Below are 20,326 nucleotides of genomic sequence, written 5' to 3' on the forward strand. Positions count from 1 at the left end.
GCTTTCCTGAAGTTTAGGAAAAAACTACCTTGATATTCTTGGAAAACATCCCTAATGTTCTGAGAATAATTTCCCTGGAGTTATGGGAAAAACTTTTTTAACTTGCCTGAAGTTGTGGTTAGAACTTTTCTAGAGGTCCGGGAAGAATTTGACCGAAGTGTATTTCTGGAAATTTTTTTAAAGTCGTCAGGTTGACCGGGTTTCCACTTGGCCTGGACGTTGGTGGGCGGGCCTAATCTTATGCTTCATAGTGGAGCGTTGGAGACGGTTGGTTTAGGTCCGGCATCGTTGGCTCATGCCGTGACAGAATAGCGTCATGAGCATGCGATAAGGATTACTGAGCTTCCTCTCTCTGATGAACCATTGCATGAGAGAACCAAAGCTCTAGCCTGAAGTGGTAGTATCACACTTGTTACTCCTTTGTTTGAAAGCCGCGTTGTAGTACGCTTACGTATAGGCACTGACGTTGGGTGCGATACTGGCGGGTTTTCTGCAAATCACTCCTTATTTTATTTATTTTTACACAGATAGATTTATTTGGGTTTGCAAGGGAATTATACTATTGAAATATTTCAGAAAGTGCCCAACGGTGCTCCTTCTATTTGCGTGACAAGCTTTCATTGTTGTTTTCATTGAAATATTTCTCAGGAAACAATATTAAACACCACCATGGTATTGTAACTAATCTTATATATGCTTCATTTTGGTTTGGGATAAATGTTTGAACTATGGCTCGGGATTTCCACTGTGGCGTGCTTCTATTGTGACATATCCATACGTAATTTTGTGGGACGACATAGTGGAAACATATATCTTATATAATTTAGTTGGAGCATATATCTTATATAATTTAAAAATCAGCTAGGAAACTAATTTCAAAGTGAAGCATTTTAGTCACTTGAAGGTGTCACCTGGGTCGATCTAAGATATAATAAATATAGATCAAAGTCAAAGTCAAAATTACTTGAAACACGTTAAATTTTAGATTACATAGCAGTTTAGGTACTTAATAAAGCATGAGTTATGATTGATTAGGTAAATTAGAGATTTCAATTATTTATTAAATTAGACTAATTAGATATCATAATCATCAAACGAACTTAAATAAGAAAATTTAGACAGCCTAATAACATTAAGTAGATTAACAAAAGAGCTAGGATGCTAGGGGTCCGCTTAGGGAGGCAACTAGCCTTTTCATATATTGTCTGTTTATTTTGATGGTTGCTTTAAAATATCAATTTGGTATATATGTAAAAGGATAAATCAGTGGGAGATGGATTTTCGGTTTCTTTACATTTTGCAACACAAATCTTGTACTATGTGTCATTTCCTCAAAACCCCCCAATAACCGACCTCTTCAATCCCTTCCTTTTCCCATGGCGTTCAAGTGGTCCGCATAGACTATTCAGCCATTACCCTTCCTTTATCCTCGGCTTTGGATTGACTTGTGCTCCCATTGTCCCACCAAACGCTGCAAAATGAAAATGAAATAATGTCCAACGTTGATGGCCTTTAATAATTAAAGTAGCAAGTTTGGATTTTAATTTTTTTTTATTAGAGGCTAAATCAATTGCAGTGATATTTTTAAAGCAAAATGTTTAAAAATCTGGGAAAATCCGGAACATACTTAAAACATCTGAAAACATACGTGGTCTGTCTGTGTATCTGGCAAGATCCAGATAAATCTGGAATACTGGCAACGCTGGTCCTTATACACATTTTAATATTCTAAACCTGAAAGATTGGCAAGGTTTTCGTACTTATGTTTTTTTAGATTTAAATTCAGTTTTTTGTTCAGACTTCAGAACTGAATCCTAGGTTGTGAGACATTTGAATTTGATCGGATCTCGGACTTGGACTTAGATTTTGAAATCTGTGTTAGGGAAAGCGCTTTTAGCAGGCAATCGGTGATAATTTTGTGATCACCACTGCAACAGTTGGACATTTGTGTAATTTTCAATAGTGATCTATTGAAAATTGATAAAGTGCTTATTTGAGCAGATTTGTAGACAAATTTTCAATCGATTGGCTTGTTTAGAATTAAAATCCATCCGCTATTGACAGAGTTATAAATGGTCAAAACCTGTCCACTTTTCGTAACGCGGTTGATTTATGCACCCCCAATATGTTGCCGAAAGAAGTTGCCAAAATAAGAAAAGTGTTCGATGTCCTGAATTTTCCAATTTTTCATGATAACAAAATAGCATGATCCCAGAGGTTCTAGACTAAGAATCTTTCGATATCCTGGGGTTCCAAAAAAAAAAATTGCTTAACATACATTGAGACCTCGCATTTGAAAAAAATAAAACCTGGCATAGAATCATCAGTAAACCCCACACAAACTTTTGAGTTGTGGGACTTGAGAAAATGGGAAGATTCCGAATCGTAAGCCTTCAATTGTTCATAAATTTCGAACACACCAAGATTCCGAATTTCACTTATAAAATTTTCTTTTAAATCTTCACTTGATTGAAGTTAATTAGCCGTTCCTTAGCATAATTCTAGATAGAGCTGGAATTAGGGCGTAACAGCCTTTGTAAACAATGAATTCTCTCGTTGATTTCTCGGAATTCAAGGCACGCCTACACAAACCAACATATCCATCGTGTAGGAGAAGTCTTCCTCTACTCGATTGTGATGTCGATTTTCCAGGGAGAGCCATGGCTTCCAAGAAATCATCAAGAAAAATAATTGTTTACAAAAGCTGTTACGCCCTAATTCCAGCTCTATCTACCCGAGCAAAGCTGAAGATCAAATTGAATTCAAAATTTGCTGTTATGACGTAACTTATTTTGAATACTCCAGTTGATCCCATTTTGGTTGACTTAACAGTTAACACAGCAAAAATGAGAGCAAAATTTTACACTGTTGAAGCAAACGGAAAACTAATCCTGCTTTCAATGAAATCAATTTGATTACTGATTTTGCATTCATAATGTTTAACTGAATACGGGCCTGGAGTGAATGGTTACCATTCATGTTTCTCAAGCTGAAAAACTTATGCTCTAATCTCACCCCGGGCAAGTCACGAATGACCTAAAATGTGTCAAACAAATCAAATAAACAATAATCATTAGTTCAACGACAGATGAATTTCAATTCAATTTTAAACAAGACGTAAACAGCAGAACTTCAAGTTAAGTTGCTTTCATTTAAAAAGTCTTGACTGCATAATGAAAGCACAATATGATATCAGACTTATGTCGCAACATTTGAAATCAAAATGAGTTTTCATTATGATAGGAACTGCACACTTTAATATCGATTTGCTTTCATTTTGTTAACCGACTTTGCTCGGGTAGAATTCTCCAGGAGGGACTTACAATGCTAATCTAAAAGCATAAATAGAGGTACCGTCCGATAATTTCAGTGGTATTGAAATCTGTAATCTATGATCTGTGATTCTGGACCAATTTCAAGACCCTTGGACTGGACGTTCAGGACTAGAACTCCAAACAAATCAATGGTGTGTGTTCAGAGTAGAATCTTTAGATAGTTCTGTGGAAATTTGCACGACGATTTTGAAGAGGATTCCAGGTCTATTTCTAATGAATATTCCAAATAAGTTATGAGATGAATTTTAAAAGATTTGTGACGACAACTTCAAAGGGAATTCCGAGGGTATTGAATTTGAAAGATAAAGAGAGTTATAAGCGAAATCCAGCGATAAATACCAAAGGGATAGAATTCCAAAGGAATTCTGAGAAGAGTTTTATGAGAATTCCGAGAATAATTCCATGGGGCATATCGTGAAAAATTTCTAGATAATTCCAAGGGAATTCGAAGGAGAGCTGCAGGATAATTATGGGCAGAATTGCAAGTCAATTCTGGGGTGAACTGCATGGATATTATAAAGAAGATTCAGACTGATTTTAAATCAGTGAATTCTTAGCGAATCTTAGGTTGAATTCCTCGAAATTTTGGACTGTAATGAAATTTTATAAAAAATGATGTGTAAGGGACTGTCAGAGAGAATCTTCAATTTATTTTAGAGAAACTCCTAAAGAATTCTGTTAGGGGAAATGACTCTAAAGGAAATTTTAGTACATTTCATAAAAAAATCCTGTACAGAGTTCTCAGCGAACTTTTCAAAGCGTTACAACATTTACAAATTTTGACGACTTCGAACGCAGAAGCAAATGGTTTTTTGTCCAAGAATGTTGGTTATTTTCCCGGTTGTGCGATATACATTTAAATTAAGTATGTAACCGAATGCGGTATCTTATTGCGAATTGGCTGTCACCATGTAAATCGAAATAATTGATAGGTGAAGGAGGAGGGAGTAGTTACAAGTTGTTATTAGGGGTGGGCTGTTTTATACAATTGACATTTTCATATCATATTGTAGTCTCACTAAAAATTTATCAATAGAATTTAACTCTATCCGTAAAAAGTGTGATCCTGAGAAAGACCGATTGTTCGATCCTAGTCCAAAAGCTCCACCTCCTACCGTTGCCGGGAGATACTGCTGCTGCTAGTTGCTCAGGTGATCTGTTCACTACATTATTCGATGCGAAAGTGAGCTTCGGTACCACGACATCGTTCCAAAGCTCATTCCACACCTGCTCGTTACCATCTGATCGACTCGCCACAAATGATATTGGGTAGGTGCAGATTGAGCTTAATTCAAAAACAGCTCGTTGAAGAGGTGAGTCTTCTTCCACCCCAGCGCTGCACGACGGCAGAGAGAGGTACACATCTCACCTTTTACCGCTGGTGATGACGTTGTTACTGCTTGCCGCTGGTATCTTAAACGATCCACTTACCACGCCGTCCAATGCGAAAATGAGCGTTGGCGCGACAGCAGCGCTCTTTTATAGCTTTACTAATTTAAACAGAACGATGCGCAACCAAATGGTACTCGATTATGATAACTGGGTTAGGAAAAACGTTTATTTCATGAAAACAGTAATAACATTATCACTTTTTATGTGCATTTCTAAAACTTTTTAAATAGAAACTTGCTGATTCGCAGAGCTATTTCCTATCGATTGGTGTATTTGGATTTTAATTTCATGTATAAACGACAAAATTATAAGCGTTCAAAACCTAACACCTTTTCGTGGCGGTCACAAAGACATAGTCTAAGTCAAAAAAGAGAGATCTTGTAATTGAAAACAACCAGGAATTTGATTGGAACTTGAACATATAATTTTTGTTTATTAATACATATTCAAATTTTGGCGTTTTGAATTGGCCTAGTAGTTTGGGACGAACGACCCTAAAGTTCATGGAAAAACTTCCCTGGAGCTCTAGGCAGAGCATTTCTGAAGTTCTGAGAAGAACTGTTTTGATGTTCTGGGAAGAACTTCCCTCAAGGTTTGGGAAGAACATCTCTGAAGTTCTGGATAAAACTTCTTTGGAGTTGTGGGAAGGTTGGTTGGTTGTCTTTATTAAGGAGATTTTCAGCCAGTTCATCTCCGGATATAGTTCTGGGAAGAACTTTTCTGTAGTTCTGAGGACTTTTTGAAAGTTTTGAGAAGAACATCCCTAAAGTTCTTGGAAGAAATTCTTTGAAGATTTGAAAAACGCTTTCCTGAAGTTTAGGAAAAAACTACCTTGATATTCTTGGAAAACATCCCTAATGTTCTGAGAATAATTTCCCTGGAGTTATGGGAAAAACTTTTCTAACTTGCCTGAAGTTGTGGTTAGAACTTTTCTAGAGGTCCGGGAAGAATTTGACCGAAGTGTATTTCTGGAAATTTTTTTAAAGTCGTCAGGTTGACCGGGTTTCCACTTGGCCTGGACGTTGGTGGGCGGGCCTAATCTTATGCTTCATAGTGGAGCGTTGGAGACGGTTGGTTTAGGTCCGGCATCGTTGGCTCATGCCGTGACAGAATAGCGTCATGAGCATGCGATAAGGATTACTGAGCTTCCTCTCTCTGATGAACCATTGCATGAGAGAACCAAAGCTCTAGCCTGAAGTGGTAGTATCACACTTGTTACTCCTTTAGTTGAAAGCCGCGTTGTAGTACGCTTACGTATAGGCACTGACGTTGGGTGCGATACTGGCGGGTTTTCTGCAAATCACTCCTTATTTTATTTATTTTTACGCAGATAGATTTATTTGGGCTTGCAAGGGAATTATACTATTGAAATATTTCATAAAGTGCCAAGCTTTCGTTGTTGTTTTCATTGAGGTATTACTCAGGGAACAATGTTGAACACCATTTTTGTACATGGTATTGCAACTAATCTTATATGTGCTTCATTTTGATTTGGGATAAGTGTTTGAACTATGGCTCGGGATTTCCACTGTGGCGTGCTTCTGTTGTGACATATCCATACGTAATTTTGTGGTGCTACATAGTGGAAGCGTGTGAGCATAGTTGGAGCATATACCCTATGTAATTTAAAAATCAGCTAGGAAACTAACTTCAAAGTTAAACATTTTAGTCACTTGAAGGTGTCACCTGGGACGAGCTAATATATCTTAAATATAGGTCAAAGTCAAAAACAACTTGAAACACGTTAAATTTTAGATTACATTCACAAGTGCAGGTACTTAATAAAGCATGGTAGGTAGATTAGAGATTTCAATTATTTATTAAATTAGACTAGAGATATCATAATCATCAAAGGAACTTAAATAAGAAAATTTAGACAGCCTAGTAGCATTAAGTGGATTAACAGAAGAGTTAGGATGCGGAGGGTTCGCTTAGGGAGACAACTAGCCTTTAAAGCAACTGGCAACTAGCATTTTCATGTATTGTCTGTTTATTTTGATTATTGCTTTAAAATATCAATTTGGTATATATGTGAAAGGATGAATCAGTGGGAGATGGATTTTCGGTTTCTTTACATTTAGCATCACTATGTGTCATTTCCTCAAAACCCCCCAATAACCGGCCTCTTCAATCCCTTCCTTTTCCCATGGCGTTCAAGTGGTTCGCATAGACTATTCAGCCATTTCCCGTCTTTTATCCTCGGCTTTGGATTGATTTGCGCTCCCATTGCCCCACCAAACGCTGCAAAATGAAAATGAAAATGAAAGTCGTCAGGTTGATCGGGTTTTATTCTGAAGATTTTCAACTGTCCTGTAATTCGAATAGCGCTTTTCAGATAGTTGAAGATGCTAATTTCAAATAACAGACTAGAGTAGTAATCTTCATACGATAGATGGGGAGATGAAAGTATAGAGTTGATAGTTCCGTTAGAGTACGGCTGTGTGAAATTGTATATATAGAGAGTAGAAAGCGAGCAAGGACAACTACAAATCGGTTTGATCATCTCTCTTTACCAAACCCCCGTTGGAGAGTTCGTCAAGTCGACGATGACAGGAGCACATACCGTGGTAGAGGTAACAATAGCTGCAATTTTCTAACCTACGACTGGATGCCTTCCTGCAGATAACAACTTGAGTGCGGTAAAAATCGATAAAACTGTTTCAAACACATCGTCGGTACATGAGCGTGTCGGTGATCATCTCTTTTTGCCAGTGGTGGCGGGGAGGAATACCCCTTACCATCCCTCTCCAACGGGGGAGTTTGGTAAAGAGAGATGATCAAACCGATTTGTACCTTCATTCATAAAAGTTGTCCTTGCTCGCTTTCAACTCTCTATATATACAATTTCACACTGTCGTACTCTAACAGAACTATCAACTCTATACTTTCATCTCCTCATCTATCTTATAAAAACATCCACTCTAGGCTGATATTTGAAATTATCATCTTCAACTATATAAATCGTTGACTTCACGCAGAAGTATTATAAAACAAATAGTTAAAGTCTTTCAGATATTCACCCATCAAACCAGTATGATCAGAAATTATTTTAAAAACCTACAGATGATCAGAGATTTCTCTGAAATCCTCAGAGTATTTTTTTTATGTTTTCAGGTTTATCACGTATTTTTCTGAAGATCTTAGACTGTCCAACGATTTACATCACGTCTCGCTGATTTTAACCCATGAAAATCAAAAATTATGTCAAAAACCAACAGATGGTCATACGCCTCCCTGAAGTCCTCAGGATTGATCCGGTATGATTTTAAAGATTTTTTTAAGCTCGCAAACTTCCCTGTTACTTGCAGAGATTTCCTTAAGTTCGCAGAATTTTTCTGGTGCAAGCAGACTTTACTGAAGTTTTGAGAACCACGAAGTTCTCCGCCTTTACTGAAGTTGGCAGAATATTTTGGAAACTTGCAGAAATTTTCAGTCTTTCATGATTTTAGTAAAATTTGTCTGAAGTTTATAGGTTTACTTGAAATTACCAGATTTTTCCTGAAATTTTCAGAATTTTCGTGAAGTTTGCATAACTTTTCAAAAATTTGCTGATTTTTCCTGAAATTTTCAGAATTTTCCTGGAAGTCTTGAGATTTTTCTGAACTTTTCAAAACTGTCCAGAAGTGCGTTGAAATTTTCTGAAGTTCGCAGAATTTTCCTGAAGCTCACCGACTTCACTGAAATTGGCAGAATTTCTCGGAAATTTGCGGATTTCGCATAAGTTTGCTTATTTCCGTGAAGCTCGGTGACTTTCTATAATTTAGTACAATTTGCTAAAGTTTCATAAAATTTACACACTTTTGAAGTTCACATACTTCCCTGAAGTTTCCAGAATTTTCCAGAGTTTTGCAGAACTTTCCGAAAATATGCTGAACTTTCCTGAAGCTTGCAGAATTTTATCCAAGTTACTAAAAGTTCTCTAAATTTAAAAAAAAAATCAGTGGTTTTTAAAAGTTTTCGGAATATTCCTGAAGTTCGCTGAACTTTCCTGAAGTTCGCTGAACTTTCCTGAAGTTCCCAGATTTTTTTTTTTCTTAAATTCGTCGAACTTTTTTGAAGTTCACTGAACTGTCATGTAGATGTCGATATTGTTTTTTTAATTTCACAAAATTTCCCCGAAGGCTTAAAATTTCCTTGGAGTTTGTAGATTTTTTTCAAAAGTGAGATAAGCCTTTTTGAAGTTTGCAGAATATTCCTGAAGTTTGCAATATTTTAATGTGCACTGTACTTTAGGAATCTCAAAGATTTTTGTTAAAGGACTTGTTGGCAGTATAATTTTGGAAATTGCAGTCGCCTTCCTTGAATTTTGAATAATTTTTCAAAAATCTACAGATTTTTCTGAATATTGTAGAATTTTTCTGAAGTTCATAGACTTCTTTTGAAATGATATTTTCTTATATTCGGAAAAAAATGTCCGAAGCTCGCAGATTTTTTTCTGAAGCTCACCGAGTTCACTGAAATTGGCAGAATACTTTTGAAGTTCGCAAAATTTTCCGGAAATTCGCAAATTTCCGTACAGCTCACAGACTTTCTATAATTTGGTACAATTTTCTGAAGTTTCATAAAGTTAACAGACTTCCTTGAAGTTCACAGACTTCCCCTGAAGTTCCCAGATTTCTCCTGAAAGTTCCAGAATTTTCCTGAGTTTTGCAGAACTTTCCTGAAGCTTGCTTGCTTTCCAGCAGTTTTTAATTTTTTTTAGAAGATTTCGGAATATTCCTGAGGTTTGCTGAACTTCACTGAAGTTACCAGAATTTTTCTGAAATTCGTATAATTTTGTTGAAGTTCACTGAACTTTCATGTAGATTTCAGGATGTTTTTTTTTTTATTTCACAAAATTATCCTGAAGGTTTAGAATTTCCTTGGAGTTTACAGAATTCTTCAAAAAGTGAGCTGACCTTTTTAAAAGTTCGCATAATATATCTGAAGTTTGCAATATTTTATTATAGCTTTTAGAACTTTGTGCGTAGTTGTGCACTGTACTGTAGGAAACTCACAGATTTTTGTTAAAGGAATTGTTCGCAGCATAATTTTGGAGTTTGCAGTCTTCCTTGAATTTTGAATAATATTTCAGAAATCTACAGACTTTCCTGAAATTTCGACCTCTCTAAAGATGAAATTTTCATAAATCCGATAAAATATACCGAAGTTCGTTGAATTTTCCCAAAGTTCACAAAAGTTCCCTGAAGTTTACTAAACCTTAGACCTCATATTGTTCTTAGAACTTTCATGATGTTCGCATAAAATTTCGTAAGTTGTGGAGTACGTTCTGTGGAAGCTCACAACTTTCTATGAAATTTACAGTTTTTGTATGTTCACAGACTTATTTTCAGAAATTTCCTGAAGTTCGTAGAATTTTTCTGGAATAAGAAGTATTTAATGAAGTCAGCAGTCTTTTTTTCAGACTTCCCTGAATTCAGTAGAATTTTCAGAAATTGATAGAAGTTTACAGTTTACTTCCTTGAAGTTCAGACTTCCCTGAAAATTCCAAGATTTTTCTTGAAATTTTCAGAATTTACCTGAAGTTTTAAGTACTTTCCAAAATATTGCTAAACTTTCCTCCAGTTGTTTACAAATGTTGATAGGCCCTGTTCTATTGTATTTGCAGGAGTTTGGAGAAAAAATTACTTCAGATGATGACGGGACTGCAACTTTGACAGTTGGATGTGTATGTATTGGTGAAACTGCTTTCACTCATACATACGCAAAGTTTAAATGAGGGCATGTAAAATTTATCTCGCCGCTATTTTTATGGCACGTTACTCCCTAGGTTGATGTCTTCGCTTCGCGCAAATTTTGACATAACGGCAACGATCAATTCTCGTAATAACTTTCAAATAGACCAATCTACATTGGTAGATTCTCTTTTGTTAATAACTCGGTTCCAAATACATGTTCAGATGTTATTATCGTCTAATACGCTTAAGAATATTTTCTGTTAATAGACTATGTAGAAAAATTAGCCCGAAATATGAATGCAGCCAAGTTATCAACCAAAGAGAGAGTCGATGAAGAGAATTGATCAATGTAGATTGGTCTATTTGAAAAGTGACGCGAAAATTATTGCTCTATGGCATGTCTGGCAGCCATGTTTTTAATGCTATCATCTGCTCTTTTCTTTCTGATTATAACACGATTTTCCGTCCCTTTCCACCATGTATACGTCAGAACGACCGTATTTAAATATGGCCCGTGATGTTGCCTATACTGCCAAACGTATAGCACAGACAAACAGGCAACACATTAAATATTTCTCACTGTAAAACATCGTCGCTTAAACATTACCGCCATCTGTTGAGTACACTATGGTGGGTAGTACACAGAACAGATGGCGGTAGTGTGTAAACGTCAAACGCAAGGGAATTGACTATGCGCGCCACAGGTGGTGGTACTACCAACTACGATATTTTTAAATTTACCGTTAAATGCTTGTTCGATGAACAAGTTGCGAGTGCTATGTCTGTTTGTCTGTGCGTATAGGATTGATATAGGGTAGCCCCGACGCCTTGGCCCGTTTAGATAAACATTTGGCATACCTGATAATATATTGAAAATTGTGTATATTGGTTCCATGGTTCTACTTCGACATATTCGGTGCTACAGACAGTCTTCAGGATGATTTGGAGATCATGGAATATCTGATATGCATGAGAACGGATCGCGAATAATGCATATTGACTCTATGAATCTGTTTGGGCATATTTCGATACTACAAACGTTGTCCCAATCTTGGTTGATCTAGAAGAATTGTAGAACTCCAGCCTCAGAGTTCCATGAAACCGGCCTCGGTAGGGACATTTGACCAAAATTGATCCAGAGAATCAGAAAACTGAAGTTTTATTACGTAGACAAGACATTTCCTCATAAGAAAGCGGACCACTTCTCATTTAGGACATTCCGATATTTTTCCATTAAATTAGATGAAATTTCCCATTTACACTGAACATTTCATAAGAATATCTTAAAAATTAAGGATACGGCAATTTTTTGAGCTTCAACTTTTATGCCCGATCGAAACGGGTTTTAAAAGAACTTCACAAAACCAACGAAACTTGTAAAAGCTGTGAGTTCCCCATGACCAAAATAAAAAAAATAGTCCTAATGTCCATTCCAACAGCTCGCAAAAGCCCACCCCAAACGAAGCTCACTAAAATGGACTAATCGCATCATTCCAAAAAAAAATATAAAATTTCTCGATTAGCAACCTCACCTACTTTCGTTCTTTCCGGCGAGCGAACACTTTTGTGTGCCATCCATCTCAATTCGCTCCAGAGGAGAAAAATTAAAACAATTCTAATTAGCACCAAAACGCCTGTCACTCATAATTCATCGTCCATTTTTCTCTCTCTCCACCGCCGCCGTACACATGATTGATTTCGATCTTTTTTCTCTTTCTCTTTCCGCAGTGGGTGGAGGAATCGTTCACCAACTTTGTGAAGGGTATCAACTGGCGCAGCTACGTGGTGTGCGATGTGGCGTACAACAACGTCAACAACTGGCTGTGGTCACCGTTCATCGACCGGGGTCCGGCCAACCGGCTCTACATCGAGATCCACTTCACCATCCGGGACTGTTCGCTGTTCCCGGGCAATGCGTTGTCCTGCAAGGAGACGTTCAGTTTGCTGTTCTATGAGTTCGATGCAGCTACGCGGGAACCGCCTCCCTGGCAGCCGGAGAGCTACAAGCTGATCGGAAGGATAGCTGCCGGGGAGGGCCGCTTCAATCAGAACTCCGACGTGGATATCAACGTGGAGGTGAAGAGTATAGCCGTTACCAAGAAGGGGGTATACTTTGCGTTCCGAGATCAGGGAGCGTGCATCAGTGTGCTGGCCGTGAAGGTGTACTACATCACGTGTCCGGCCGTGACGATCAATTTTGCACATTTCAACGAAACGCCGACGGGGAGGGAGATTACGATCATCGAGCAGCAGACGGGGACGTGTGTGGAGAATGCCGAGACATACGAAACGCCCAACTATCTGTGCAAGGGCGATGGCAAGTGGACGATCTTGAGCGGTGGGTGTCGCTGCAAGGTCGGGTACGAGCCAGATCACGAAAAGCAGACGTGCAATGTCTGCCCGGTTGGCAAGTTCCGTTCGGCGGAAGTCGAATCCTGTACGATTTGTCCGTTGAGTTCGAAAACCAACAAAATCGGATCGCCGTTCTGTCCCTGTCTTAGCGGGCACTACCGACATCCTAGGGATGGGAAGCATATGCCCTGCTATAAACCTCCGGGACCACCGACGAATCTCACGCTGCTGTTTATCGATCAAACCAGTGCGATCCTGTCGTGGAATGCTCCGCAACGGGCAGTCGATGAACAGGTGGACACCAAGTACCGAAGCGATATCGTTTTCCGGATAAAGTGTTCCGCTTGTACGTCGAATGTCGTGTTCAACCCGTCCACGGAGACGTTCAACGATACGAAGCTGACGCTGACGAATCTGGAACCGGTTACAACCTACACGGTGCAGATTCACTCGCAGCACGGCGTGTCCTATCTGATCAATCCGGAAGGGCAGGGTGCCGGTGCTGCTGGGTACGACAATAGCAGCAGTGGAGGCTTCAACAACAATCACTATCACCACGCGACGGAACCGCCGAACCTGGGCCGGTCGTCGGATTTGGACGACATCAAGACGGAGTTTGCGGAGATTACCTTTACGACTGAGTCGGCCATTCTCAGCACGGTGTTCAATGTGAAGTAAGTATTGAAACAAAAGCGCCTTAAGCGTGCGAATTTTGAAATTTTCCGCTTACCCCATTTCGCAGAGTGATCTCCATCACCAACAAGGAGGTAGACCTGGTGTGGGACAAACCGATGCACAGCGACTCCCCGATCGAGTACTACGAGGTCCGGTGGTTCCCCAAATCGGAGGTGGACGCCATGAACAAATCGGTGCTGAGCACCAAAGAATCCAAGATTCACATCAGCGACCTGCAGGAGAATACCGAATATGGTTTCCAGGTGCGCTGCAAGACCCTGAACGGGTGGGGCACCTTCAGTAACATCGTCTACGCCCAGACGCACCAGAGCGTCAGTCCAGGTAATCGTTGCGCTTCCATCGTTTCGAAAGAGGGTCTCACATAAAATGGTGTTTCGTTTCAGTGTATGATGATTCCTTCCAAATGCGAATTGTTGCTGGTTCAACAGTTGCAGTTGTCTTCATCTTAGTATTAGGTAAGTATTCTCGGATTTCCCTACCGAATTTGATACTAATCGTATTGTGACAAATGTCACCTTTCAGTGATCGTCGTCACCGTCCTATTCCTGCGCTCCAAGAGCCACGATGACATCGACAAGAAAACCAACAATCATCTCCCACTGCCGTTGGACTACGCCAGCAACGAAGGTAAACTGAAAGCGAATGTGTGCCCATACCCTCTCTCTCCCCCCCTCCAACACTCCCCCATTCCTACTCACGCGCCTGGCTTGTACAGAATTACACCACACCCCACTTTAAAAAACCTTTCCTCTCACATGACAGCAGCACCACACAGCTCATCTTCCAAGCCGAACTAGTCCCTCCCCCCGTTTGATTGAAACACTATAACCCACTATAGGCCAACTGGCCGCGTGTCGTTGAATGCTGTGTTTTAAAGAGAATGTCACAAGTGAAGCGAAATCCTAAATCCCATTCTCTTTTCTTTTCTGTCAAAACAACTCAAAAATCCCCTCTCCAAACAAACAAAACCAGGACTTGTAGTAACCTATAGTAAGTGGCAAACTACCTATTCGGATCCGTTTGGAAACTTTGTCAAAATTTCATTTCGAGAAAAGTTCAAACCGTTCAACCTATTAATTCACCATGTTTATTCACTCATCCTTCTTTGCATGTGTCACTTTTGCCATTTACTCGTTTTATCTCATATTGTTTTATGTGTGTATGTGACTGCACCCCGTTTCTTTCCTATATTCTTCGTGTTTGTATGTGTGTACAACTACAATTGCACCGACAATGTTCTTTTGTTTTTTTTTTGGTTGGTCCAATTCCGCAATCCAATTTTGACCGGGTGTGTTTCTCTTTGAGTTGTTGTTGTTGTTTTTATTATTCCTATTTTTTCTTGTTCTTCCTGTTCTTTTCTTCGATTTTATAGTTCACGCAATGGACACGACGCCGATCGTGAAAACGATGAAAAACAATGGTAAAGTTTTGCGCTCCCCCTTCCATGCAATAACCACACTCCCGTTGCGGTTGATGCTGTTTTCATTTATTTTTGGTTTTCATCAATATCTGCTCTCGGTTCTTGCCTCTAATTTTGCGCTCACGCGCGCTGTAGTGCTCTTTCCCCTCGATAACCGACGGTGATCTTTATTTCGTTCGCTTCATTTACTATAGCAGTAGGAGCCTAGAGGTCATCGTTACGTTGTAGATTCGGTTACTTTTGGATAATCCTTTCCTTCCTCAGTTCAGCTTAACATTCTCATTCTAACCATAATCAGATTCGGGTTTTGCTAGGTGTTGTAATCGTTTGGATCGTATGGGAGTAGTTCATCAACTCGTTGTACAAATTGTTAGTGAAATGGGTTTTGTTTGGGCAGCTCGGGAACATTAAGAGAATAGACCTCTGCTGATTGTGAAACGCAAATTTTCAAATAATATTGAAAGCAGAAATTACATGTATATTTTTTTCAGTGCACAGATAGATCTTCAAAGGTCATCTAAAATTAAATTGCCTTGCTAGATCAATAATTTGCCGGTGGTTGAATCGTAAGGGTGACTGCTTTCTCGCCCAAGCAGTTCTGGGTACAATCCCAGCCGAGGTCTCGTTGGGATTCTGGGAGCCGAAAAATCTCTGGTCAAGTCTTCCTTCTGAAGGGCAGTCAAACCATTGATCCCGGCCGATGCCAGGTGTTGAGTAGCCTCTCTGGCATCGGTCATTGACACTTTGCGGAAAACAGCGACTGACGAAAAATAAACAAGAATAAAATCTCGCGTCCCTTTTCAATAGGTCCTATCTACATCGATCGATTCTCTTCATCGACTTTCTCTTTGAAGTTAAGATATTTTCGGATATTTTCGACACCCAGTTCGATGGAAGAAGCAACAATCTAGCATCTAATACGACAAAGCCGACAGGAAACGTTTTTGTAGCCGTTATTTACGAACGAGAGAGTCGATCAAGAGAATCGATCAATGTAGATTGGTCCATTTGAAAAGTGACGCGAGGAATCTCATTCAGTTTTGACTGTTTCTTCTTCTTTGGCTATTACGTCCCAACTCAAATAAGTTGGTGGTAGTATACGGGGGGCGCAAAAGTAATATGGTTACTTTCGATAATCATCGCCCGACTGTCGACTTCCTGATTCGGAATAGTTTTGCGAATCGCGATTAATTCTTTGCTTCTCAAAGGTCCGGATCAGCTTACGTCCTTGACGGCCGTTTTATCCAGGTGATGTCCATATTAAGGAGATACTTTACCAACTAGGGATTCCTGGGAACCTGGACAGCTTCGGGTACGGATGTGGATGCCGCAGAGATAGCAGAACAGATGAAGATGATCCACAGCAAAGGAGGTTTCCTGCTGCAGAGCTGGCGATCGAACGGCACCCTCGTAAAGTAACAACAAAGCCTAGGAGAATCAACGGAGCCTAGCAACCGGAATATGTTGCTGGAGAAAAGCACAGGGCTGGTCCCACTAAGAGGAAAGCCGGGATCATTGAGCTTTCTTCTGGTCTACGGTAGAGTGTGCTCTCAACTTAGCATTCTAGATGCACTTCCACAGTTATTAATTGAGAGCAGGGCTATGTATTTTCGAAACAAAGAAAAGCAAATGAACTCTCCGCAGAATCACTTCATTTCGAGCAATATGATTTTCGTGTAAGTCATTGTGGTTCTTGTTATCGAGTCACGATGACCATTCCTCCTTTCAAACATGACTTGACTATCGCTTGTTTCGTTCGTCAAGTGCTTCAGTTCTGGCACGTAGATGCTGAAAATCGGGGGATGGCACGTAGATGCTGAAAATCGATACCAGACGCCGTTTTGGTATCCAAAATAGTGACAATTGGGTCTCTGAAGTGTCAAATACCCTAAGATATGGGTATTTTAGGAACGGGAATAAAGCGTAGATGTCAAAAATTGATATCCGACGCTTTGTTGGAATCCAATATGGCGACCATCAGGATTCAGAAAGTGTCAAATACCCTACAATATGGGTATTTTCGGAACGGGGACGACGCGTAGAAACTAAAAGCCGATATTCGAAGCCATTTTGGAAGTTTTGTAAAATGTGTCAAATACCCTAAGATGTTTTCGGAACGGAGACAACGCGTGGATGCCGAAAATCGATATCCGACGCTATGTTGGACTCCAATACGGTGGTCATCGAGTTTCGGAAAAAGTTTCAAATACCCTACAATATGGTTATTCTCGGAACGGGGACAACGTGTAGATGCCGAAAATCGGTATCCGATGCCATTTTGGAATCCAATATGGCGGCCATCAGGTTTCATATAAAGTATCAAATACCCTAATATCAGGGTATTTTTCGAAACGGGGACCTTTCCGATTAACACGACGCGTAGATGCTGAAAATCGGTATTCGGTGCCATTTGCAGGCCATCATCTTCTGGAATCGGAAGCCACGATCTTGAATTTCAAGATGGCGTCGGACATCGATTTCTGGCTTCTAAATGTCACCCCGATTCCAAAAAACCCACATGATCGGTATTTGACTGTATTTCACAGTTTCTCTGAACCAAAGCCACCATCTTGGATTTAAAGACGGTGTGACATCAATTTTTGGCATCTGCGCCTCATCTCTATTCTGAAAATTTCCGCAAATCGGAAGTTCCCGTCTTAGATTTCAAAATGGCGTCGGCTATCGATTTCCGGCCTCTAGACGCCATCTCGATTCCAAAAATACCTATATTGATGGGTATTTGACAATATTTCCCATTTGTTCTGATCTTGATCTTGGATTTGTAAATGGCGTCGCATATCAATTTTCGATCTGTAGACTTCATACTGATTACAAAAATGTCAATATTGATGTGTATTTGTCTGTAGTTCCACTTTTTCTTAAGTCGAAAGCCGCCATCTTCGATTTCAAAATGGTGTCGGATATCGATTTTCATCCTCTAGGCATCATCCCGATTCCAAAAATACCTTCATTGATGGGTATTTGACAGTATGTCCTACTTTCGCTTAAATGAACCGAGTGAACAATCAACAAAAGTCATAAAAACTGCGCGAGTTTGGATCGAACAGCTTCGCTTCAATGCAAAAGTAAGTTCATGTGACAACGAAAGAAGAAATGAACACGAGTCAAGCCAGTATGAAAACTGATCGAAAGTGGTTCTGTTGATGTTGACGGGGATCTGCTTGAAGAGAAGACAGAATGACTTTCAATTGAAAGTGATGGTTTACAGCTTCATCGTCGCTTGACGATTTTCGACTGAAAGTGACTTTGTGGGGCCCTGATTGAGAGTTTTCGATGCCTGTATCATTTTTGCATTAGTATAATTGAGTGGCAAGTTCAATTATACCCTACACTCCAGTATGGTCTTGCTTTGTAGCTGCGCCTTTATCGACTGAGCTAAGGGAGGCACTTGAACATAGAACTTTCTTCTATTCGATCTAATGACGCATTCAGCACAGCTGCGTTCGGCCCAGTAAATTTAGAGCTGGTTACTTACTGATTCCTCATATGTGCGCCCGCTGTAATTGTAACTTCGGAATGTAGATACAATTTAATTTCCCCTAATTAAAACTATGGTACGGGTAATCTGCTCTGCTACCAGCTGTGAATCTTAAAAATACTAAATTGTTCGTATATTTGCTTTCGGTATTTGGACTTGGCCATCTTCCGGGGTATATTAAATTGTCTCGTCTTCCGTGCAGTGCAAAATCTTAACGATGTTAAACTAAAACTAGCCCTGATGAAGATTCCAACCCTTGGATCGAAACGTTGACGCATGATAGTGGTCTACCACCCATTGTAGCACGGAAACTAAGCCCGATTGCAGTAGGCTCTCTTCTTTGTTCGTCTTGATCAAGCTTAATAACCTCTGATTGTATTCAACATGTATGAAGCTCCAAAAACGGATTGGGTGGAGTCGCCTATACGCATCTACGGGACAGTAAATAATCTCCTTCCAGCAACATGATCGCACAATTGGTCAAAAAGACGAGCTCCCAAACAGGAAGATGCCCGAATGAGTGGGGAGAAGAGCCCACCCTTTATCCACGAAATGTTATCAACATAATCGAAACGTTGACGATGATAGAACTGTAATCCATTTTTTTTCTTGAAGATTTGGAAGCCGAAACATCTTGAAACTTCACCACACTTTTCTGAAGTTTTCGGTGATTACTTGAAGTTATTGAAACAGCCTAAAAGAGCTCTGAATCTCAAGAGTTCCCGCAACTTTCCTGAACTTCATTGAATCTCATGGAACTTCCTTTGACATCTCTTAACTTACTTAAACTTTCAAGAAGTTTTCGGAACTTTTCTTACGTTCCATCAATTTCCCTGATATTCATAGAACATCCCTGAAGACCTTGGAAATTGCCAAATTTGTTTTGGAACATTCCTGAAATTCTTGGAACGTTTCAGAATTCTTGGAACTTCTGGAAACTTCCTGCAATTAACTAATGGTTTCTCTGAAGATTTCTGATCTACCTCGAAAACTTTTATGAAGTTCCGGAAATTCTCTAAAATTCTTCAAACTTCTGTAATGTTCCTGCAATTTCCTTGCAGTTAAATGAACTGCCCTGAGATACTCTGATCGTCTCTAATGTTCTCGAAGCAACCGTGAAGTTCTCACAATTCTTCGGAAGCTTGTGGTACTGCCCTGAAATCAATGGAACTGTCTTAAACATCTGTAAAGTTTCCAAAATATATCTGAAGTTTAAAAAAAATCGGTAGATCTCTAGACTTCACTGAAATTCCTGGAGCTTCTTAAAGAAGATAAAGAGATTAAAGTTTTTCCAATTTTCCTAATGTTCTATGGACTTCTCTAAAGTTTTCTTGACTAACATAACATTCTCTGAAGTTGCTAAAACTTCTGAATTTAATAGAACTGCTCTAAAGTACTCGAAATTTGCCTGAATCTATCGGAATTTCCCTGAAGTTATTGGAACTTCCATGAAGTTCCCGACCAGTTCCAGGCCGAATAGGATAAAAACACAGACATTTCGACTCGACCTCGACATTTTCAAAATGGTGTCCTTGGAATTTTCCAAAAAATTTTAGCACGGAAACGGCATTTCTGATTTGTCTTAGACAAAGTTGTGAGAGATCAACGTTTAAAGTCATTGTTTACATTTGGTACATAGGCATACACTTTCCTAGAATTTAGTAAACTTCGGTATGGCTTAACTGAAATTTACAATATTTTGAAACCTGTTTACCTGTTTGTACCATTAATCCGGAAGAAAGAAATACTGGAAGGGCCTTCTTTCGAGCTGGAACATCCAGAAACTGTGCAAAACGATCGACCCATTGACCTGTGCACGGGAGAACTTTTATACATATACTGATAAAAATTGACACAACAGGCAACGGTGCCCCAGCGGTGCCGGTGGTGTAGTGGTAAGCGGGATTGCCTCTCACCCCAGCAGGCTTGGGTTCAATCCCAGTTGGCGCCACCG

At 39.6% G+C, this 20,326-nt stretch overlaps 1 protein-coding gene across 4 annotated transcripts in view; it reads left to right on the forward strand.

Moving 5' to 3' along the window:
• The window catches only part of Eph (Eph receptor tyrosine kinase), a 196,968-nt gene that overhangs the window by 163,954 nt on the left and 12,688 nt on the right, over positions 1 to 20,326 (forward strand). For 2 of the 4 annotated variants that reach the window (XM_065221444.1, XM_065221445.1), the window contains exons 4-8: positions 12,134 to 13,431; positions 13,500 to 13,774; positions 13,837 to 13,908; positions 13,976 to 14,080; positions 14,826 to 14,873. In XM_065221444.1, coding sequence (XP_065077516.1) covers positions 12,134 to 13,431; positions 13,500 to 13,774; positions 13,837 to 13,908; positions 13,976 to 14,080; positions 14,826 to 14,873 — 1,798 coding nt within the window. The remainder of the gene's footprint in view (positions 1 to 12,133; positions 13,432 to 13,499; positions 13,775 to 13,836; positions 13,909 to 13,975; positions 14,081 to 14,825; positions 14,874 to 20,326) is intronic. The other 2 variants (XM_065221446.1, XM_065221447.1) reach the window with 1 other exon arrangement.

Source organism: Ochlerotatus camptorhynchus, unplaced genomic scaffold (assembly GCF_037179485.1).
Source record: "Ochlerotatus camptorhynchus isolate MF236.1 unplaced genomic scaffold, CSIRO-AGI_Acam_v1.1 ptg000142l, whole genome shotgun sequence".
Lineage (NCBI taxonomy): Eukaryota > Metazoa > Arthropoda > Insecta > Diptera > Culicidae > Ochlerotatus > Ochlerotatus camptorhynchus.